General features: G+C 40.2%; 1 protein-coding gene across 18 annotated transcripts in view; it reads right to left on the reverse strand.

Annotated features, from left to right (window-relative positions):
- The window catches only part of PCDH15 (protocadherin related 15), a 678,468-nt gene that overhangs the window by 118,687 nt on the left and 540,980 nt on the right, over nucleotides 1-18,801 (reverse strand). For all 18 annotated transcript variants that reach the window (XM_081189558.1, XM_081189550.1, XM_081189563.1 and 15 more), the window contains 2 exons: nucleotides 9,054-9,359; nucleotides 7,130-7,354 (listed from right to left, as the gene is read on the reverse strand). In XM_081189558.1, coding sequence (XP_081045684.1) covers nucleotides 7,130-7,354; nucleotides 9,054-9,359 — 531 coding nt within the window. The remainder of the gene's footprint in view (nucleotides 1-7,129; nucleotides 7,355-9,053; nucleotides 9,360-18,801) is intronic.

Below are 18,801 nucleotides of genomic sequence, written 5' to 3' on the forward strand. Positions count from 1 at the left end.
GAAGGAAAACATGGAACCTACAGATAAAAGAAGACTGTGTGGATCTCTAGTTGAAATCAGTGGTTAAAGGAATGATCAAGGGAACTGAATGATAAATGAACTAATGCAATTAAGATCTATTTGTAACTAAGATCTATTTTCTAGTTACACATTACTGGAACACATAACTTGTTTTCATTTCTATTTTGTATCAGTTAGCAGAACTTGATTCTAGAACAGGCATAGGCAAACACGGCCCTCCAGATGTTTTGGGACTACAACTCCCATGATCCCTAGCTAACAGGACTAGTGGTCAGGTATGATGGGAATTGTAGTCCCAAAAACACCTGGAGATCCGAGTTTGCCTATGTCTGTTCTAGAACATACTTATATTTTCTTCAGTCAAACCTGCACAGTTTGATAAAACCCAAGAGCTTGATGTAACCCTCTTTTTTTGCTGCCTGCTCTGATTACAAAAACAAGGACATGTGCAGGAAGGCGTGGGAACGTTAGCTGATCCTCCTTTGTTTAATTGATATTAGAATGATTCCCTCTCCCAAATTACATGTCCCAGAAGTCAGTTTATCTAGCCAGTCAAGTATGTGAATCTCACTTTCATTGTATGCATATGCTGTTGCATTACTCTCACAATCCTGGGCCGAACTTAAAACACTTATGAATAAATGTTTAGGTTATAAGGTAGAATGGTTGGCAATCAACTGTGATAAAGGCAAAGTATTTATCTTTACAAATAAATATAAGAAATATATATGTGTTTCAGATTACTAAGCAATTGAATGGGGAATTCATTTCAAATATTTGGGAGTTATTTCTCAGCCAACATTGTCCCTGTCAGAACAGCGTATACCTTCAGCTTAAATGATTCAGTTCTCTTGGATGTCCTTAAAAAGACAAGCTTCTCATACAAAATACAGACACATATATATGTATGAGATAATCGGAATATATACACTTATTGTATAATGGGCCATGAAAAACGGCAACAAATGTTCCACAAATATTCCTTAAATAAATAAAAGTGCGATCTTGACCCCACACTATAGATGCCTGGAGGGAGTTAGCCTGCAGCAATAGCACTTTTCCAATGGCCTTTCTGGTTAGTAGGAAGGAGGAAGCAGAGCCTGGGAAGGAAGGGAGCTATTACTGGTAGTAGCTGAAAGGATGTGTTTAGTGAAGGGGAGGGGGGTCAGCAGTTTTGAATCTGTGGGATCCAAAACTCCACATATCTTCCAAAGGGCCAGTCTTCAATGTCCTCAGCCATGCCCACCTGGAGCTGGCATTGGAAAAACAAAGAAGAAATGAGTCATTTCTTGGCCCACATTGCCCTGGTCAAGTCAGATTCTAAACATTACTTCTGCTGCATCAAATATTGCTGAATTTTTATTCTAGAAAAGGAGAACAGTGCATACATTCAGCTTCAAAGATTCAGGTCTTGCATACTTTTTTAATGATACAAACGTTCAGGACAAAGTACAGCAATGGAGTATTTATTTTTCACACAGAAGATGATCAGAATACAGATACGCCATTGTGTAATGGAGCCACTGTCTCAACACTGGTGTCACTACAACTTACCGATACCTGCACAGAGCTCTGGAATGTTGGGGTAGGAAGCCAAACCTTGCTGCCTTCCTGCCCTTCCCCATCCCAAGAAAGTGCAGCCAGTGTCTGGAGAGTGTCTCTGCCCTGCAACATGGGCCACTCCTGCTGCTAAGCCATTTCAGTTAACGCTACTTATCATTTTGTTGTCAGTGGAACTGTCTGCAACAATTATTGGTAATACTGAATCTACAGCAGAATCGTATCAGAAATAAAGGAGATTAAGCAGTGAGGAGTTTACAGTGAACCAAAGAACCGACTGCAAAGTGATTCAAGTCAGCATGGCAGGATTCACTAATACAGTGCCAAGTGACCACTGCAATGAGAGTCGAGAGTTGCTAGGAGAATTGCAACAATGCTACTACTAGGAGAAACTCAGATTTTCTTCAAATGGCGTCATTAGGGAAATGATATATTTTTAAACCTCAGCCTGTTTTTTGTTGGAGTAACGACTGATGGCCAGATGACCATATAATTCCATTACATATTATCAGTCTGCCTGACTCACTGTCGTTCTCTACTCCTTCACAACTGTTTGCAATGGCCTGAGTCCAAACCTATTCCCTTTCCCTGCATGCCTGCAGCCTGAGGAACTACTCTCACATCTGTTCAGGTGCAGAAAGGTGTGTGTGTGTCCCCTCCCTCCATTTTGAAACTTCCAGGAACCCTTTCACTGCCACCAAGACACAGTGTCTGCTGGGCTGAACTGAAGCAGCTGGCATGTCATGTCAGACCTTTGGTCCATCTAGCTTTGCATTGACTAGACGGCCCTGGCTCTCCAGGGTTTCAAACAGCAGATTTTCCCAGTCCCATCTAGAGATGCTGGGGACTGAACTTCTGCACGCAGAGTATGTGCTCTATCACTGAGTTACAGCCATTCCCCAAGATTTTCATGCAGTATTTCCAGTCTAAATAGCAGCGGTACACCGGACTGTGTAATAAGTGCAATCAGAAAACCTATAGCAAGTTAGTGACTGAGTATTGTGAGGTGGATGACTTTGCCTTGTCCTTTTATGAAAACTTTTTGGGATTCTCCTCGCAAGTCTGGGCTACTTTTCTTATGACAGTCGAAAATGGCTACTTTCTCTTATTTCTCTTTAAACTAAACAGACCTTAAACTAATTGCAGTAATGTTGTTAACATGGCACAACGGCCTCTTTTTCATATTTAATGTTCTGCAAGCCTAAAGAAGCTAATTATTTAAATTAAGGGATAATGTTCACAATGAAGTATATGAGGCAATAAAAGGCAGGCAGACAATTAAACACCGAAGTGAAGTTCAGGAGTCTGGTATCTGTTCAAGCTTCATTTTACACGAAGTGTCCAGTGTGCCAGTGCATTCCTTTTCTCCAAATAAAAATAAAGTGTGTGTGTGTGTGTGTGTGTGTGTGTGTGTGTGTGTGTATATATATATATATATATATATATATAACATCCATTATAAGCATTCTCCCACGTGGGAGCAGTCAAAAATGGATACCCCCACCTGTAGTCTGAAGTGCATCCTCCCCAAGGGGGCTGTACCATGTTTTATTTCTGCATCCACCATCCAGCTTTAAGAGAACGATCTGGAAGTTGCCTCATGCACCTCAGGAGCTGGCACAAAGTCAAAGTAGTAGAGGATCTGTGCTCATGGTGAAGCAATCAGATAATATTTTCCACATCCCTCACAAGTTTAGCAAGCCATGCCTTGACAAATATTGTTTAGGGCCCATGTCACAACTGACATACCACTACTTTAAGTCAATCTACATGGCTTTTGCCACCATGTGATGAGAAGTCCAGGTGTAGTGGATCATCATCCAGACTAGGTAGCTTTTTCTAATCCAGATCTGTAGTGACATGGGGGGACGGACCAATTCAATCGGTGCCTTGAGATAAACTTACGTGCGGTTCATCACATGACAACATCCCCACATGGCTTTCAGCTTTCCAGTCATGTTATATGCACTAGAGTCTAGTTCGAGTTGATATCAACACAATGACTACTGCAAAGATGCCCCAAAATGACTTTTATAGAAACACAGATTTGCAGAGTTGGAAGGGATCCCAAGAGTCATCTACTTCATCCTGCTGCAATGCAGGAATCTCAACTAAAGCATACATGACAGGTAGCCAGTCAACCTCTGCTTTAAAACCTCCAAGGAAGAAGACTCCCACCTTCTGAGGGAGTCCATTCCACTGTCAAAACAGCTCTTACTGTCAAACAGTTCTTCCTGATATATAGTCAGAAACTCCTTTCTTGTAACTTGATTCCATTGGTTTGGGTCAAACCTTCTGGACCAGGAGAAAACAAGCTTGCTCATCTTCCATGTAATAGCCCTTGAGATATTTGAAGATGGTTATCATACCTCCTCTTAGTTTCCTCATATCTAGGCTAAACATACCCGGCTACTTCAACTGTTGCTCATAAGGCTTTGTTTCCAGGCCATTGATCATCCTGGTTGCCCTTCTCTCAACACCTTCCAGATTGTCAATATGTAAATTCATACACACACAAGGATATGAGCATTCTGACATACTTCCCCCCCTTGATGCTTATCCCATAGTACATGTGGCAGTGAGACTTGTTTTTTTCCATGTTCATTTGTACAACGTTACAAAGTAAAAATCAGATAAAAGTGGTCTGGCATGTACACAAATGTCAGAACAATAATTTCTAAAGAAAGCTACATAATAACTTTTCCCAACAACCACATCCTGTTGTCTTAGTACAACTACGAAGACAAATTATGACCACAAACACTAAATACAACTGCTAATAGCAAGCAATATATTACTTTTAATAGCAAGCAATATATTACTTTTAATAGCAAGCAATGTTTTAGTTTAATAGCAAGCAATATTTTACTTTAATCTTTTTGGGGGAAACGTTTTTATCTACAGTGTCTCTAAGGTGCTAACAACCAATGTTTTCATTTGATAAAAAACTTTGGCTTTGTTTGCATGCACAAGCCTTGCCCCACTAGCACTATCTCATTCCTCCACGTGCAGCACAGTTGTAGACTACTTGGTTAACTAAGCATAGTTTTCTGTTACTATGTAACCAGAATACTATGTTTACAAGGTACTGCAGTTTGTATTCCTGGTTTGCCCCGAACCTGCTATCTATAGTTTCTTTGTTCAGATATTACAGGAAACTATGGTTATTTAACCCAGGAAGTTTTCGATCATGGCACGCCAAGAAGGGGTGGCATGAAGGCAGAACTTGCTTGCACAAAGCTAGTGCATGTCTTGGCTTAATAAGCTGAAATATGTACGTCCAAACTGGGTGTATTGTTAAGGACTCTTTTTAAGACAATTCAGTCGCTTACTGGTCCTGAGAGATAGGTCTTTGCACACACCAATATGTACATTAATAGAGATCGCATAAAATATGTGAGAGCAATAGTATGCATTCAAATGATGCTCAAATATATATTTTTTTTTAAAGAGAGAGAATTTAAAAACCCACAAATGAAAATACAAACTGTCTCAGCTCATATACTAGAGAGGTTTTTTTTTGCACTGTATATAACTATTTCAGAGTACAACCGGAGTAATCAATAGGCATGCCATGTTAATTTCAACGAGTCTACTCTGAGTTGGATACCTAACAGGATATATAATAGCAACATAACCCTAACCAACAGCAACAGTGTCTCGTGTACAACAGAAGATATAGGAAGGAAATCTCACTGCACAGAAGACCATTAAATGGCCCAAAATGAAGATGGGAAAGGAGGTAAAGTATGATCAGTGAACAGAACATACGGGAAAGGAAGAGTAATCTGTGCTAAATGATGCACAGGATAAACTGTGCTAAATGATGAAAAATAAGAAGCATAAAAATAAGGTGTGTGTCTTGTTCAAACAAGACACTGCCTCTAATACCCTGGCTCTACTTCAGATCTGTATGTTCACCACCAAGGCCCATTGAATGTGGTCAGAATCCTCCCTGAATTCAGGAATCCTATACAATCAGCATTCCCAACTGAAGGGGCAATTCTAACTGTGTTCAGCTGACGGCAGTTAGATTTTTGCCACAGAGGTTTCTGCTCACTGTACAAAAAAGAACAGATAGTGATATCGGAGGGCAGGGCTGGTGTGTGCCCCTGAAACACCATACACAGTTTGAGCCCTTACACTTTCTTTTGAATGTCTGAAAACGGTGGGGGGGGGGAGAGAGAGGGGTATGTCTGGTACTATTCACATGTGGAACAGTTTAATGTTCCCATTGTACAGAGTATGTAAAATACTCTGGCATCGGACTACGTTAATATTCTGGCTGAGATAATATGCACTCTTCTGTGGTTACTTCAGGTGTTTACCACCATTTAGTTGAAACATTCCATAGCAAGAAGATTGACAAACTGAACCCAGCTACCAATAGTTTAGATTAAAACCACTGAACAAATGAAAAAGAAATAAGTCAAGCTTGTACAGTGGTACCTCGGGTTACAGACGCTTCAGGTTACAGACTCCGCTAACCCAGAAATAGTACCTCAGGTTAAGAACTTTGCTTCAGGATAAGAACAGAAATTGTGCTCTGGTGGCGTGGCAGCAGCGGGAGGCCCCATTAGCTAAAGTGGTGCTTCAGGTTAAGAACAGTTTCAGGTTAAGAACAGGCCTCCAGAACGAATTAAATTCTTAACCTGAGGTACCACTATATCTTCTGCAGAGATGAAAGATGCTAAAACACTGCCCCTTTCAGATAAACACGTCTTCACTCCCCTGCTGCAGGCCATCCAGTAAGCACCTCTGCAGTTGCCCCATGTGTGCCACTACTGGGTCATTCCCCATTCCAAGAAAATGTGGAATGGGCCACCAATGTGCATTTAGCAATGAACAATAGCCAATCACAATCCCTTGAAGAGCATACATTTCAAGCATGTGTTTGTGTCATGTTCACAATTTACATCACTACCATTACACTTAAAATGTATTGATTGTACACTTAATAATTTAATGTCTTTAAAAAGCAGGAAGAATAAAGTAACAGGATCCCGCACTAAATTATGAACAAAGAAATATTTATAATGAAAAAGCAGCTTTCACATGGCCATTTCTTTTGGAAAGCTGGAGCTTCTGACAGCAGAAATTGAAATTCTAATGCAGCATGTACAAGCAGTTGATCCACAAGCGAGGCTCATAAAACTATGGGTTTATGCGAACTTAAACTGAAATATAGATGTTGCTACTTTGGCAAACAATTCTGTTGAGTGTTTATTTCAATCTTTGGGGGAATTTAAAGGATTCACCAATCTAATTTTGTAACTCACAAATCTAGGAGCCAAGGCATAGCTCTGTAATTATGTACATTTGCAAAGCAATTATATTTGTTAGTACTGTACATTTTAAATGTGAACAAGTTCCTGCTGTAACGTCTGCAGATATACGCAAATGAAAGAGAATGAACATTATAAAACTGTAGGGAAAAGAAGAGGTTTTCTCTTGGGTGCCTCTGCTTCTGCAAGAATACATTTGGGTCTCTGTTTAATGGTACCATACAGCCAATTAAGTTAGAAGATAGGAATTTTTTAACTCTTACCCTTATTCTCACAGTGACAGTAGCAAGGCCTGGAGGCATTGTTCCCCCAATATCGAAGGCTTCCACTAAAAAAGTGAATGCTGCATCTGGGTCAGGAAATGACTCAAAATCCAAGGACTTTATAAGTGACAGGTCCCCGTTAAATCTGTTCAATGAGAAATACTGCAACGCTTCCCGGGTTCGTATTCCATAGGTAATATTGGCTCCAAGGTCAATATCCTTAGCCTAGAAGACATAAAGAACATTATTTTGGCTTCCAGCAAAGGCAGTATACACAGATGTCATTTAAAAACACCACCACCACCACTTTGGAGGCAAAAAATTATTATTGCTTAATTTAATCTGAGTAATTACGTTTCCCCAAATTGTTTTTTCCTAAAAAATATATTTAAAAATCCATTGACACAATATATTGGATCCAATAAATCCTAACACAGGCACTTCTGTTCTTCTGAACTCCAGACTGTAGGCACAATACCTCCATGAAAACACAGACCCACAGAGACAGACACAGAGACAGAAGGAGCTCTTTTCTCTACCCCACACACCTTGGTGTGCATTGTCCTTTACCTGGAATAGGAGGCTGATATGCCTACATATATAGTGCTTTCTTCCCTCCCCAGGATCCTGAGAATTAAATTACTCCTATGCCACTGAACCATATTGCAATTGTTCACTGTGCAGCTATATAGGAGGAGGTCAGCTATTTTGTCCTGTGTTTATAAGGCCACTGCACTCCCCCCCTTCAGTTTTGTGACTTGGCATGAAAAATGGGATAGGAGGTAGGGAGAAAGCATCTTGCACTGGATTACAGGCAACCTGTTTGTACTGCAAGAGTCTGAAGATGCATATAGATCTCTACTGGCTGCAACAGCTTTCTCAGCCATTTCATGACCACATGTGAATTTCTTTGCACACCAAGATCTTCTTTCTCCTTTGGACAAATGGGTTTGTGCACATCTTGAACAAATCCCGGAATACCTTCAGACCCCCCAATTACCGTATTTTTTGCTCTATAAGACTCACTTTTTCCCTCCTAAAAAGTAAGGGGAAATGTGTGTGCGTCTTATGGAGCGAATGCAGGCTGCGCAGCTATCCCAGAAGCCAGAACAGCAAGAGGGATCGCTGTTTTCTCTGCGCAGCAATCCCTCTTGCTGTTCTGGCTTCTGAGATTCAGAATATTTTTTTTCTTGTTTTCCTCCTCCAAAAACTAGGTGCGTCTTGTGGTCTGGTGCGTCTTATAGAGCGAAAAATACGGTATAATGCATATGCTTTCTCTTGCTAGTATAAAAGTTTTGCTTTACAATCATGAAAATAGTAAGGAAGCTAAAACAAGTTGCTGAATTTCAAGAAGTCTTCAAGGTGCAATCAGGGGTAGGGAACCTCCAGCTGTTTCTGGATTGTGTCATTCTAACAATTAGACATGTTGTTGGGGGCTGTGGGTAAGTTGAAATTCAACAGTGTTTGGAGGGCCACAGGTTCCCTTTTCCTGTATCTGTACCATAAGAAAGGAGTTAGATTCTATTAAGAAGACTTTATTAAATTCAAGGAGATGCTGAGATTAATAAGGAGTCATAATTCAGGAATTCAATTTTTTAAAGTACCATTTTGGGGTGGGGAAAAAGATCTAATGGTGCCTCAAGATATTTTAGTATTAATCTAATTTCAAATATTGATGATCTTTCTTTTAATTAATTTATTATGAAGACTGCCAGTGTTATAGACTGCATTTTGTAGGTTAAAAACTTAATATAAATCCCAGAAATAAATGATTAGAAGTTTTATTTTTTGTTCCCTACTCTCTCAACTAATTTTAATTTTTTCTTTTAAGAGATTGCCAACTAGGTGGACTGGTTTTGATGCAATACGATTAAGATATATTCTTCTTCACAGAGAATAATCAGGAAACTCATGGCTCTCTTACCTCTAAACGTAAGAAGACAGTGCCTGGGGGCAGGTTTTCAGGAATAGTCACTGTATAGGAGGCATTCGTGAACACAGGGCTGTTGTCATCAATATCCAGAACTTTGATTCCCAGAGTTAACGTTGTACGGCGGGCATCCACAGCTCCATCTGTTGCTTCAACAATGAGTTCATAATAGTCCCTGTTTTCTCTATTTAGCTTCACTGAAGTGTAAATACTGCCATTGGATGTTATGCGGAAAAGATTGTTGAAGTTTGCCAAACTGTAACGGACTTGACCATTTACTCCAGCATCTGGGTCAGTAGCCTAAAAGATAAGGGAGGGGAAGAAACATGAAATCAGGAGTTTGTAGCACAAATAGACCCTTTTCAGGTTAATGGAAGGAATTCAGATTCTTTGATATCAGGTTCATAGCCCCACAACCCTAAGAAAGCATCCAGGGCCACTAATCCAAACCTCCTTGACAGAAATCCAGCTTCAAAAAAGCAAGGTCCCTGAAGGTTGTGGGAAGGTGCAAAAATAAGCCTACATAGCTGCCTGGGGTTGCTCTAAAACTGGATGCAGGAATGCTAAATTCAAGTAGGGACCAGGAATTAAGAAGAAGGCTAGGAAGTCCACACCTGCAACGAATAGTTAAGCAGTAAGGATAAATAAACAGTAGCCGGTACAATACTCCATACAGACCCATTTCCCAAAGTCTACACTTTTTCCTGAATCTCTTGAATTATATCTATAATGAAAATAAAGAAACTCTGCTTGCTTCCACTTTCTGCTGGGTGTTACTAGTTGCCAGGGTGAATGAAATCCTCGACTCTATTCCTTTGGTCACTTTCTGCCAGTCCTACTTGGACCCACAGCCAGCCCTGCTCCATTACTCCATTAGAACCATAGAAGAGGAACAGAACTCAGAATGTCAGCAGATGTGACACCATACCTCCTCTTCTCTTTACCTTAAATAAATCAAGGCATAAGTAACATGGCTGCATAAGAGAAGGGAATGCCTGCTTGAGTAAGGCAATTTTATTTGTGCACATTTCTAAGAGCCTGCAGATAACACCCCACAAGTTGTTACATAACATAAAAGTCCCTGGTTATCAGCACTACTGTCAGGAAGTTTCCAAAGACATTTAATATCCTGCCATGGTGCTCAGTGGGAGGCATAATAATGAAACCATTTATCTTCATGGAAATCAATTAAAAGTTAATTAAAATGGTTAATAAAAATCACACACTTGTTTCTCTTTTGCACTACATCAACACAATAAACATTGGTGGTTTCAGCTTTATTTGTGTCTCAGGTTAGCACATCCTTGCAAACAACACCTTATCAAAGGTGCCTATGTGGTGCCTACTGTGGCTTCTGCAATATAAGTGTTAATGTTTAGAGAGTTGAAAGAAGCTGCTTTCACTGGGATGGGGGGCTCAGGTACAATAGTAGCATATGCTGCACAGGTTACATTTTTGCCTGATAGGCTGCTGCTAGAGGAATAGGATCTGTGCCCCAAGATTACCATTTTAGACACACATTCAGCAGGTGCAACATTTACTACTAGACTATCTGCTTCTCCATCTATTAGATTTCTGCCCTCCTTAAGAGTAACCTGTCATCAGGGGCAAAAAATAGCAATCCTAGTAGGTATTTGGATATGGTAGCAACACATATAAACAGGGTCTTGTCATAAAAGTGTATATAATATGGCGGATCTCTGTTATTCTCATTTCACAGATGGGGAAATGTGTTCTCTTGTCTTCAAAACACCACCTGCTGTTGCCATTTCTGAAGGGGGAGACAGGGAAGGAGGGGGGAGGCCATTTGGCTCAGTGCAGTCTCAGGGCCAGAGAGAATTTAATGATCTCAGCACTGTGGCTGCCCATGTCAAGCTCCCTTCCTTGCACCTCTCCCTCTTGATAATCAGCAGCAAGGTGTGGTGTTGGGATGCTGGGAAACCAACACAGTTCCAACCACGCAGCCCTGCCAGCTGCTACTGGGTAAGTACGTTTGTGATGCACAGTTCGATTGGAAATCTAGGCCAGGCCTCCCAAGACTGGCTGCACTGGAGTTTTGCAATAAAAGTTGCTAACGGTAGCTAGTCATAGAGAGTACAAATTTAAAACATTTTTTAAAAGCCTTGTTGCAAAATATTTCTTTCTTTTTTTAAGACAGAATGCATTGTGGGGATTTTAGCTGAGGGAGTAGTGACAGAACACTATATCTTCAAAGCCTTAATCCATGGAGCCAATGTGTGCGCTCAGATAGTTTTGCTTTAAACAAGGGCCACATGAAAGCAATTAAACAGCTGCTAACTGGATTACAACCAACACCCATTAAGACAATAGTAAATTAAGAAAGATTTATCGCTGTCTAAAATTCAACAGCCAAGTTAAGTTGTATAAACATGTAGCTCTTAATTTATCAGGGGAGCAGAAAGCGGAAATGCCCCCAAGTAACAAGAGAATTTTTATTTGTTAAAAGAACACCGCCACACACGAAAAGTATTATTATTATTGCCATTTTCTTCATTTGAAAAGTTCAGAGCAATTTTTGCTCCAATAAGCCCTCACGAAAAGCCTATAAAAGTAAATGAAGGTTTGGAAAAAGCCTATGACCCTATTGCTACACTACATATCCCGAATTAGCTGAAAGAAAGAAAATCAAGACTCATGCTCAAGGGAGGAGATAAAAATATAGGAACATAAGAGTTGGGAAATGCCATAGTAGTAGAGCATCTGTTTTACCTGCTCCCAGGTTCCATCCTTGGCATCTCTAGGTAGGACTGGGAGAGACCACTCTGAAAACCTGGAGTGCCACCATCAATCAGTATAGACAATACTGAAATAAATGGACCAATTGACTGACTTCAGATAAGTCTGTTTCCTATATTCCCAATTGCCTTGCTGGGCCCATCAAGTCTAGCTCACTGTTTGCCTTGCCGGAAGAGAAGAGAAGGTACAGCAACTTGAGGCCCACCTACCCACACTTGGCGCTAATGGGCAAGATGAGGAACTTCTGGGTAGACCAGAGTGGGCTGTACTGGAACAGAATGCAGGTGGGGTGCCCTTAGGGGGAAGGGAGATTGCCAGTGCAGGAGATGAATTCCTGAAAGAACGTGACATAAAAAAGCATCCTGCTGATTCTCGGCCAGAGAAGAAACAGTAGTTTCAGACCTCAGAACAAACTGGGGTGGGAATAGAAGGAAGATACCGTGCACAGAACAATTCCTGCCACTACCAAGAAAAGGAAGATACATCTGGTAGTGGAATGTGACTCCCTTTGGAGAGGGATGGAGGCAGCTGTGTGTGGAAGGATAACTTAGGGTTTAAGTTGTCTCTATATTAATGCACAGTGTATGTGCATTAAGCAAGAAGAATTTGAGTTCTTAATACAGGAAGACAAATATGACCTAACAGACATTACTGAAACCTGGTGGGATGAGACTCATGAGTGGAATGTAGAAATTGAAGGGTATAAACTATTCAAAAGGAGTAGATTAAACAGGAAGGGAGGAGTAGCAGCATTATATGTAGAAGATGAGAAGAGATCCATGACATTGAGCATGAAAGACAGATTGAGATCATACACCATCAATGCAGCCAGATTTCGCAGGCCACTGTCCATAATGGCTACAGATCAGTATCATTAAATTAATATCTATTCACAGAATTCTCACATAAGAGAACAGATAAATGCTGCTAATATTTATCTACACCTATCTGGAGGCGGGCTTGTTTATATTCAATGCTGAATCAATACATTGTCTGTTTAGAATGAAACTCTGCATAAATATGAATTAGGGTTCTTCCCCCCTTTTTTTCTAGAAGCAAAAACTTAAATTTATTCTCTGCCAACAGCTGCATCTTGTCAATGACTGTAACAAAGGAAGAGGGTGATGATATGTGCTGTTGGGTCTGTACTTTCATTATACACAATCAGAATTGTAACAAGCCAGTTCTTTTGAAGTTTCTGCAGTATTTGCTACTGCCTGATCTATTTGACTATCATTCTTTGTAATGTACATAGTGTAATACCTTGGATTCAGAGGCAAGGCATGAGGAATTTTCACAGCATGAAAAACAAACTGCAGCAAAGCACAAAAATTTAAAATAAAATGACCTTACACTAAGCAGATGCTAATCAAACAGAGATACCTAGAGAGATGCAGCAGTATGATTCTGAAAATTTACTGAAGTTCTCCTTTCTTAAAGCTCTGGAATTTAACATTTGGAGCAAAAATGTGCCAGGAAGTTTGAATGCAGAAAAAATCTTCAGGTTTATTAGTTTAAAGTATTTGTGGAATGCTCTCCTTGGTGAAGCTCGCCTGGCTCCTTTATTACATATCTTTAGATGCCAGGCAAAAACATTCCTTTTCTCCCACACCTTTGACTAATTTAATGATCTATGGACTTTTAAACTGTGGGTGGGTGCATGGGGTATATAGTTTTTATTTTTTATTATGGTATATTTTTGTGTTCTTATCTTGTAAACTGTCATAATCCTTGGATGAAGGGCGGGATAGAGATTTAATAAATAGCAATAATATATAATTAGAATTATAGATTGAAGTCTGCTATCTCTATACAGTCGTACCTTGGATCCTGAACACCTTGGTACTCAGACATTTTGGCTCCCAAACACCGCAAACCTGGAAGTGAGTGCTCCGGTTTGTGAACGTTCCTCTGAATCCGAACGTTTGACGGGGCTTCTGTGGCTTCCGATTGGCTGCCGGAGCTTCCTGCAGCCAATCAGAAGCTGCATTTTGGTTTCTGAACCTTTTGGAAGTTGAACGGACTTCTGGAATGGATTCCGTTTGACTTCCAAGGTACAACTGTATACTTGTAAACCAGACATGTGTGTGACCACATATTTTAACAGGAACCTGAATGTGTGCCAACTAGTCATTTCCATGATGCTGATAACCAAATACCAGGCAATTTTCATCATGCCAACATAAATCACCCACAAAATTCTGATGAGGCATGGTGCTGTAAAAATTACTGGATCCAAAGTAACGGCCAACTGCAAACGAGTGTGTAGTACAGAAATCATGTTCTCTAAAGTGCCGGTGATGTTTTCTTAAACTGGACGTTCCTTGAAGAAATCTCTGTGTCAACAGGAGAACTCAATGAATCAGGCACTTATCCAGTTTTCTGTTTAATTAGCTTTTCTTTTAAAGCCATTTGATCAAAGCTGCAGATTTTTAAATAGTGATGTGGAATTAAATATTTAATGAAACCTTTCAACTAGTGGAAAAAACACACATTTGAATGGGAAGATCATAATTTAATAATATTTATTAGATTTATATTGCACCATTCCTCTAAAGCGTACATGGTTCTCCTCCTCCTCAACAACCTCAACAACAACCCTGTGTGATAGCTTAGGCTGAGAGTGAGTGACTGGCTCAAGGTCACCCAGTGAGCTTTTTGGCCAAATGGGGATTTGAACCTTGATTTCCCACGTCCTAGTCCAAAACTCTAACCCCTATGTCACAGAATGCAGCATAACTAAGCTCAGCAGTGTGAATTATCTTAGAAATAAGGGTTTTTTGGGGGGGTGGAGGGAAACTTAGATCTTCCACTACAGAAACATTTTTTCCTCCATCACCCAAGGGAAATTGGCACTCAGAAAAATATGCACTTCCCAGCAAAGCACTCACATAAATTAGTTTTGAAAAGATATCACAGGTGGTTATTTTAAGGTGTAGCTTGATAAACTAAACCACCTAAAATAAGATAAGAACCCTCCAAAATCCATGTAAAGGTGTATATTCCAATTCTTAGAACCTTCACATTAACGTACCTAAGCATAAGAGTGTAAGAACTTTATTGTGCTTTTAAGTCCCAATAGTTTCACTGGGATTTAAATGCATTTTAACTTGGTATTGCGTCCTTTGTCTACATGACACCTACAGTACCTCTTTCTGGAGTGCCTTTCTGAAAACCCCCTGGTAGGGAAGGATTAGGAATGTTACACACATACCAAAAGGGAGCACTTAGCTCTTAGCCATTTCTATTTATTTCCCAAAGATTAAATTTGCCAATGGATTCTTAATTGAGAAAGAGATTCAGTGCAAAGGGATGTAGGCATTTTTACATTTCACATGTCAGAGCAGAATATGTAACATGCCGTGCCCCATTGTGTGAAGTAGCTTCTTAAAAATGGAAAATATTTCAAACTTTGTAATTATGAATAATTCAGGAAGTTAATTCCGACATAATCTATTCTCCTCTCTTCCCCCTTCAAGGACTCCCACTGTGACATTAAGAAAAATAACCAAGGAATGGGATGATCCCTGCCTAGGAAGTAATAGTTCAATTTCATAGAACATTAGGGAATATGCTGTAATTTTCTTATAAATTCAGTTTATTTGGTCAACATTTCAAAGCCAGAGAGTGTAGTCTGTACTCTACACTGCTATTTTGTCGCCCCCCCCTTTTGCACAATATCACAACTCCCCCCACTAATCCCTCTGTGAGTTTGATGCCCAGTTCAGAAATTAAGGCTTCTCTCTCCAAAGGTGGTCAAAGAGTATTATTGAATTAAGGCATAAATAAAAAGGTCACCTGCAGGTTACAATTATATATTTATTATCCAGCCCTTATGATGTGATAAACTGTTGCAGGATTATAAAAGAACCAAAGAACTTAGGAAGCGGTGTGTGGAAGGAGAGTGTAAGCAGACAAGCCTGGTAGATTTCCCAAGGTTACTGTATGGAAAGTGGTTGGGAATTCTCAGCCAATGGGCTGAATGCTGGCCACAGCATCTCCCCACTTTGTCCCACCCACTCCACACAGCAAACAGGATTGATTAAAAATAAAATTGAAGCAGCTTACACTGGTGCCAGTGGAAGTTTCTTAAACTTAATTGCCACAGTGGTTAGCCATCCACAGCACACACATTCCAAATTTCCCCAGGCAGCAATCAAGATGGTGAGGGAAGCCTTCAATTGGCTGTAACTGGAAGCTCCCATTAACCGTGGGGTGTCATTTTCCTGGAAGGGATCACAGCTGAAAAGAGAAGGGTTGAGTCTCCCATGCACTGCAGGTGCCACCACCAAAAATCACTCCCCATGCAGTACTTAGTCTTGGGGAAAGAAAAGCTCCTACCAGCCTTAATGGTGTACTGTTTTTAAGCCTAATTGTCACAATGGGGGGGGGGGGGGCGGGGAGAATCTTTGTGGATTGCAGCTGGAAACAAGAGTGTCTCCATGAAGATCATACCCGTATCTAGCAATTATACTTGAAAACAGAGAGAGAATGTATGAAAAGTGTGTGTATATGCATGTGTGAGAGAAGTGCACAGTCCTATCTACTTTGTGTTAGTCCCATCATTGCTGGCATGTGGTCTCCAGAAGGTGAGCCACAAGGGGATCTGGCATTTGAGCAAAGGTTCTCCCCTCCCAATACAGAATAAGGAATGGAGGAGGATTGTGGTCATTTCTCTCACATCACAATAGAAAAGGATCGTGAACTGGAAGAAGATAGAGGAGTCTGGTCAATTTCCAATCATTCTAATTTTTAGACATTATGAGCCACAGATTTTCTTGTATTATTCTGTTGGCGACTATCTTTTCTTTCTGTTCTTGCCTGTACTGATGGTCACAATCACAAAAAGGAATCTGGGTTTAAATATTGGAGCTCTTTGACTCAAAGGAGGGCGGTGGACCAGTAGCGTTAGTTTTAGATTATTTAACCTGAAGATGAAATGCTACCCAGTGGGATATGGCCAAAGAAGACAGACAGAGCCACGCAATGTTAGCATAAAATAGATCATGCATATTCAAAGAATAAATAATAGGACCAAGAAGAAGGAGATGAAGCATCAGCCCAGACCAGCCATTGCCACATTACCTCGTCTCCGTGATGATGGGAATGGTCCAGAGCTAAGATGGGAAACCACCACCAGGAAGTAAGGAAGCCCAGTATTGTGGCCCCTTCCTTTGGGCAAGGCATTTTCTGGGGAAGCAGCTCTGGTTTTGGCACAGGGGTATCAGGTCCCACACAAATGCTCACCACAGGATCCTCGCCTCCTGTCTTCAGAGAAAGTCTCATCAAGACTGAGAGCAGAGACTTGTGGGTCACAGCCTAGTCACTGCTGTTACTGAATGGACTTAGGATAAATTGTTAACGTGATTGAGAATAAACAGCTCTGTAAACTGGAACTGGAACTGAAATAATAGTGTTTCTTATTTCCAGTCCTAAGAATCATAAATTCAACCTAGTTTTGAAATGTACTGGGCCTCTCCAGCATCAATATGTCCCCTTTCCCACCAGCAATATAAATGGTTGCTTAGAATCCAGGGAATTGTGTGATCCACACTCATGTTTCTTAAAAATGGATTAGTTGTAAATATTAAAATATGATCTTGCAAGACATCTCGGATATAATTTTTGATCAAAATATTTAAATGTTCTACAGAAGATAAGTCAATAGCTATAAGAAAAGTGGTTTGATATGGTTGAACTTCACTGTCAGCTTCATGCATTTGAACTCTCAAATCTTTCTGCTTCACAGTGGCCTTCTAAAAAGAAGAAAAGGAATTGCATTCAAAAATTGACTTTGGGGGATCCCAATGATAAAATTAAAAGAACAGTGGGGAATCTGGTACAACTCCAATTTCCACAGTCAAGTAAGTACTGTGTGGAGTTTAAAGGATATGAAATGCATCAACAACACTTTGAGACTTGTCCTTTTTAGTTTTTCTTCTTTTAATCTTCTTTGCCTTCCCCCATTCCCAGCAGGGGTTTTTCCTATGCCACCACCTACAAGGATACCAGCTGTGAGCTCTTTTACTTCATAGGATATTAACACTTTCTATTGGCTCTGAATATGCAATGAGGTTTATTGATGTAGCTTGGAGTTTCCAAGGAACTATGCAGTCGAAAATTCTCTTGTTTCAGTTTCAGCAGCATGTTCAAAAGAAAACTCAAGCAAGGATATCCATATTCAGGTGGGAAAGATATGTTTAACACTCTGCTAACAATAGTTCCATTCCAGTTTTCTGAGTTGTCATGTGTTTCTTCAGACTGATTTGTGGTGTGCTGTTGTTGTTTTAAACTGTCAGGTGTGCACTGGCAAAGCTCTGCTCAGGCTCCTGAACAAAAGACTACTATGCCTTTAATTAAAAGCTTCCTCCTTGCCGTTCCCTTTATTGTTTCCTGTTCAGCATGAGTAGCGGATAAATGATGTATTTCCATTTAACTGCTCAGTTCATTTGAACAATTAGTGGGGAATTAATAATTTATGCCCCCAGTCATGCTGGTTTTAATTACTGCATTCTTTTTGTTCCTTTTTCTTAATTTTCTTTAATAGAACCAGTCATTAAAGTCTCGTGCCCTGCAGAGAACTGAATACTAATTAAAGGGTAATTCATCACTACTCTACCTTCAAGTGTCCTGCTTGCACAAAACCTGTGGATGTAAATACAAACATGCATAGTCTTCTGTATGGACAGAACCCTTCATGGAAGAGACATATCTTGCACTGGAGAGCTTATGCATATTCAGCTGTCTGCAACAGAACACTTGGACATGTGGAGGTTGGGGTGGGTGAGGACCCAATTCTCAGTAAGACTATAGACTTCAGTTCCTTTTGACAATGTTAAAGCTTTTCATGCTACATGAGTTACAAATCATGATGGCTACTCCTTGCTTGTTAGATCTACAAAGCAACTGAAGGAGTCAAACTCAAATTGCAACCAACATTTTCTAATTAAGGCAGTTTTTTATTTGCATTGTTATTTATCTTTTT

The sequence above is a fragment of the Podarcis bocagei genome, assembly GCF_964188305.1.
Source record: "Podarcis bocagei genome assembly, chromosome: 4".
NCBI lineage: Eukaryota > Metazoa > Chordata > Lepidosauria > Squamata > Lacertidae > Podarcis > Podarcis bocagei.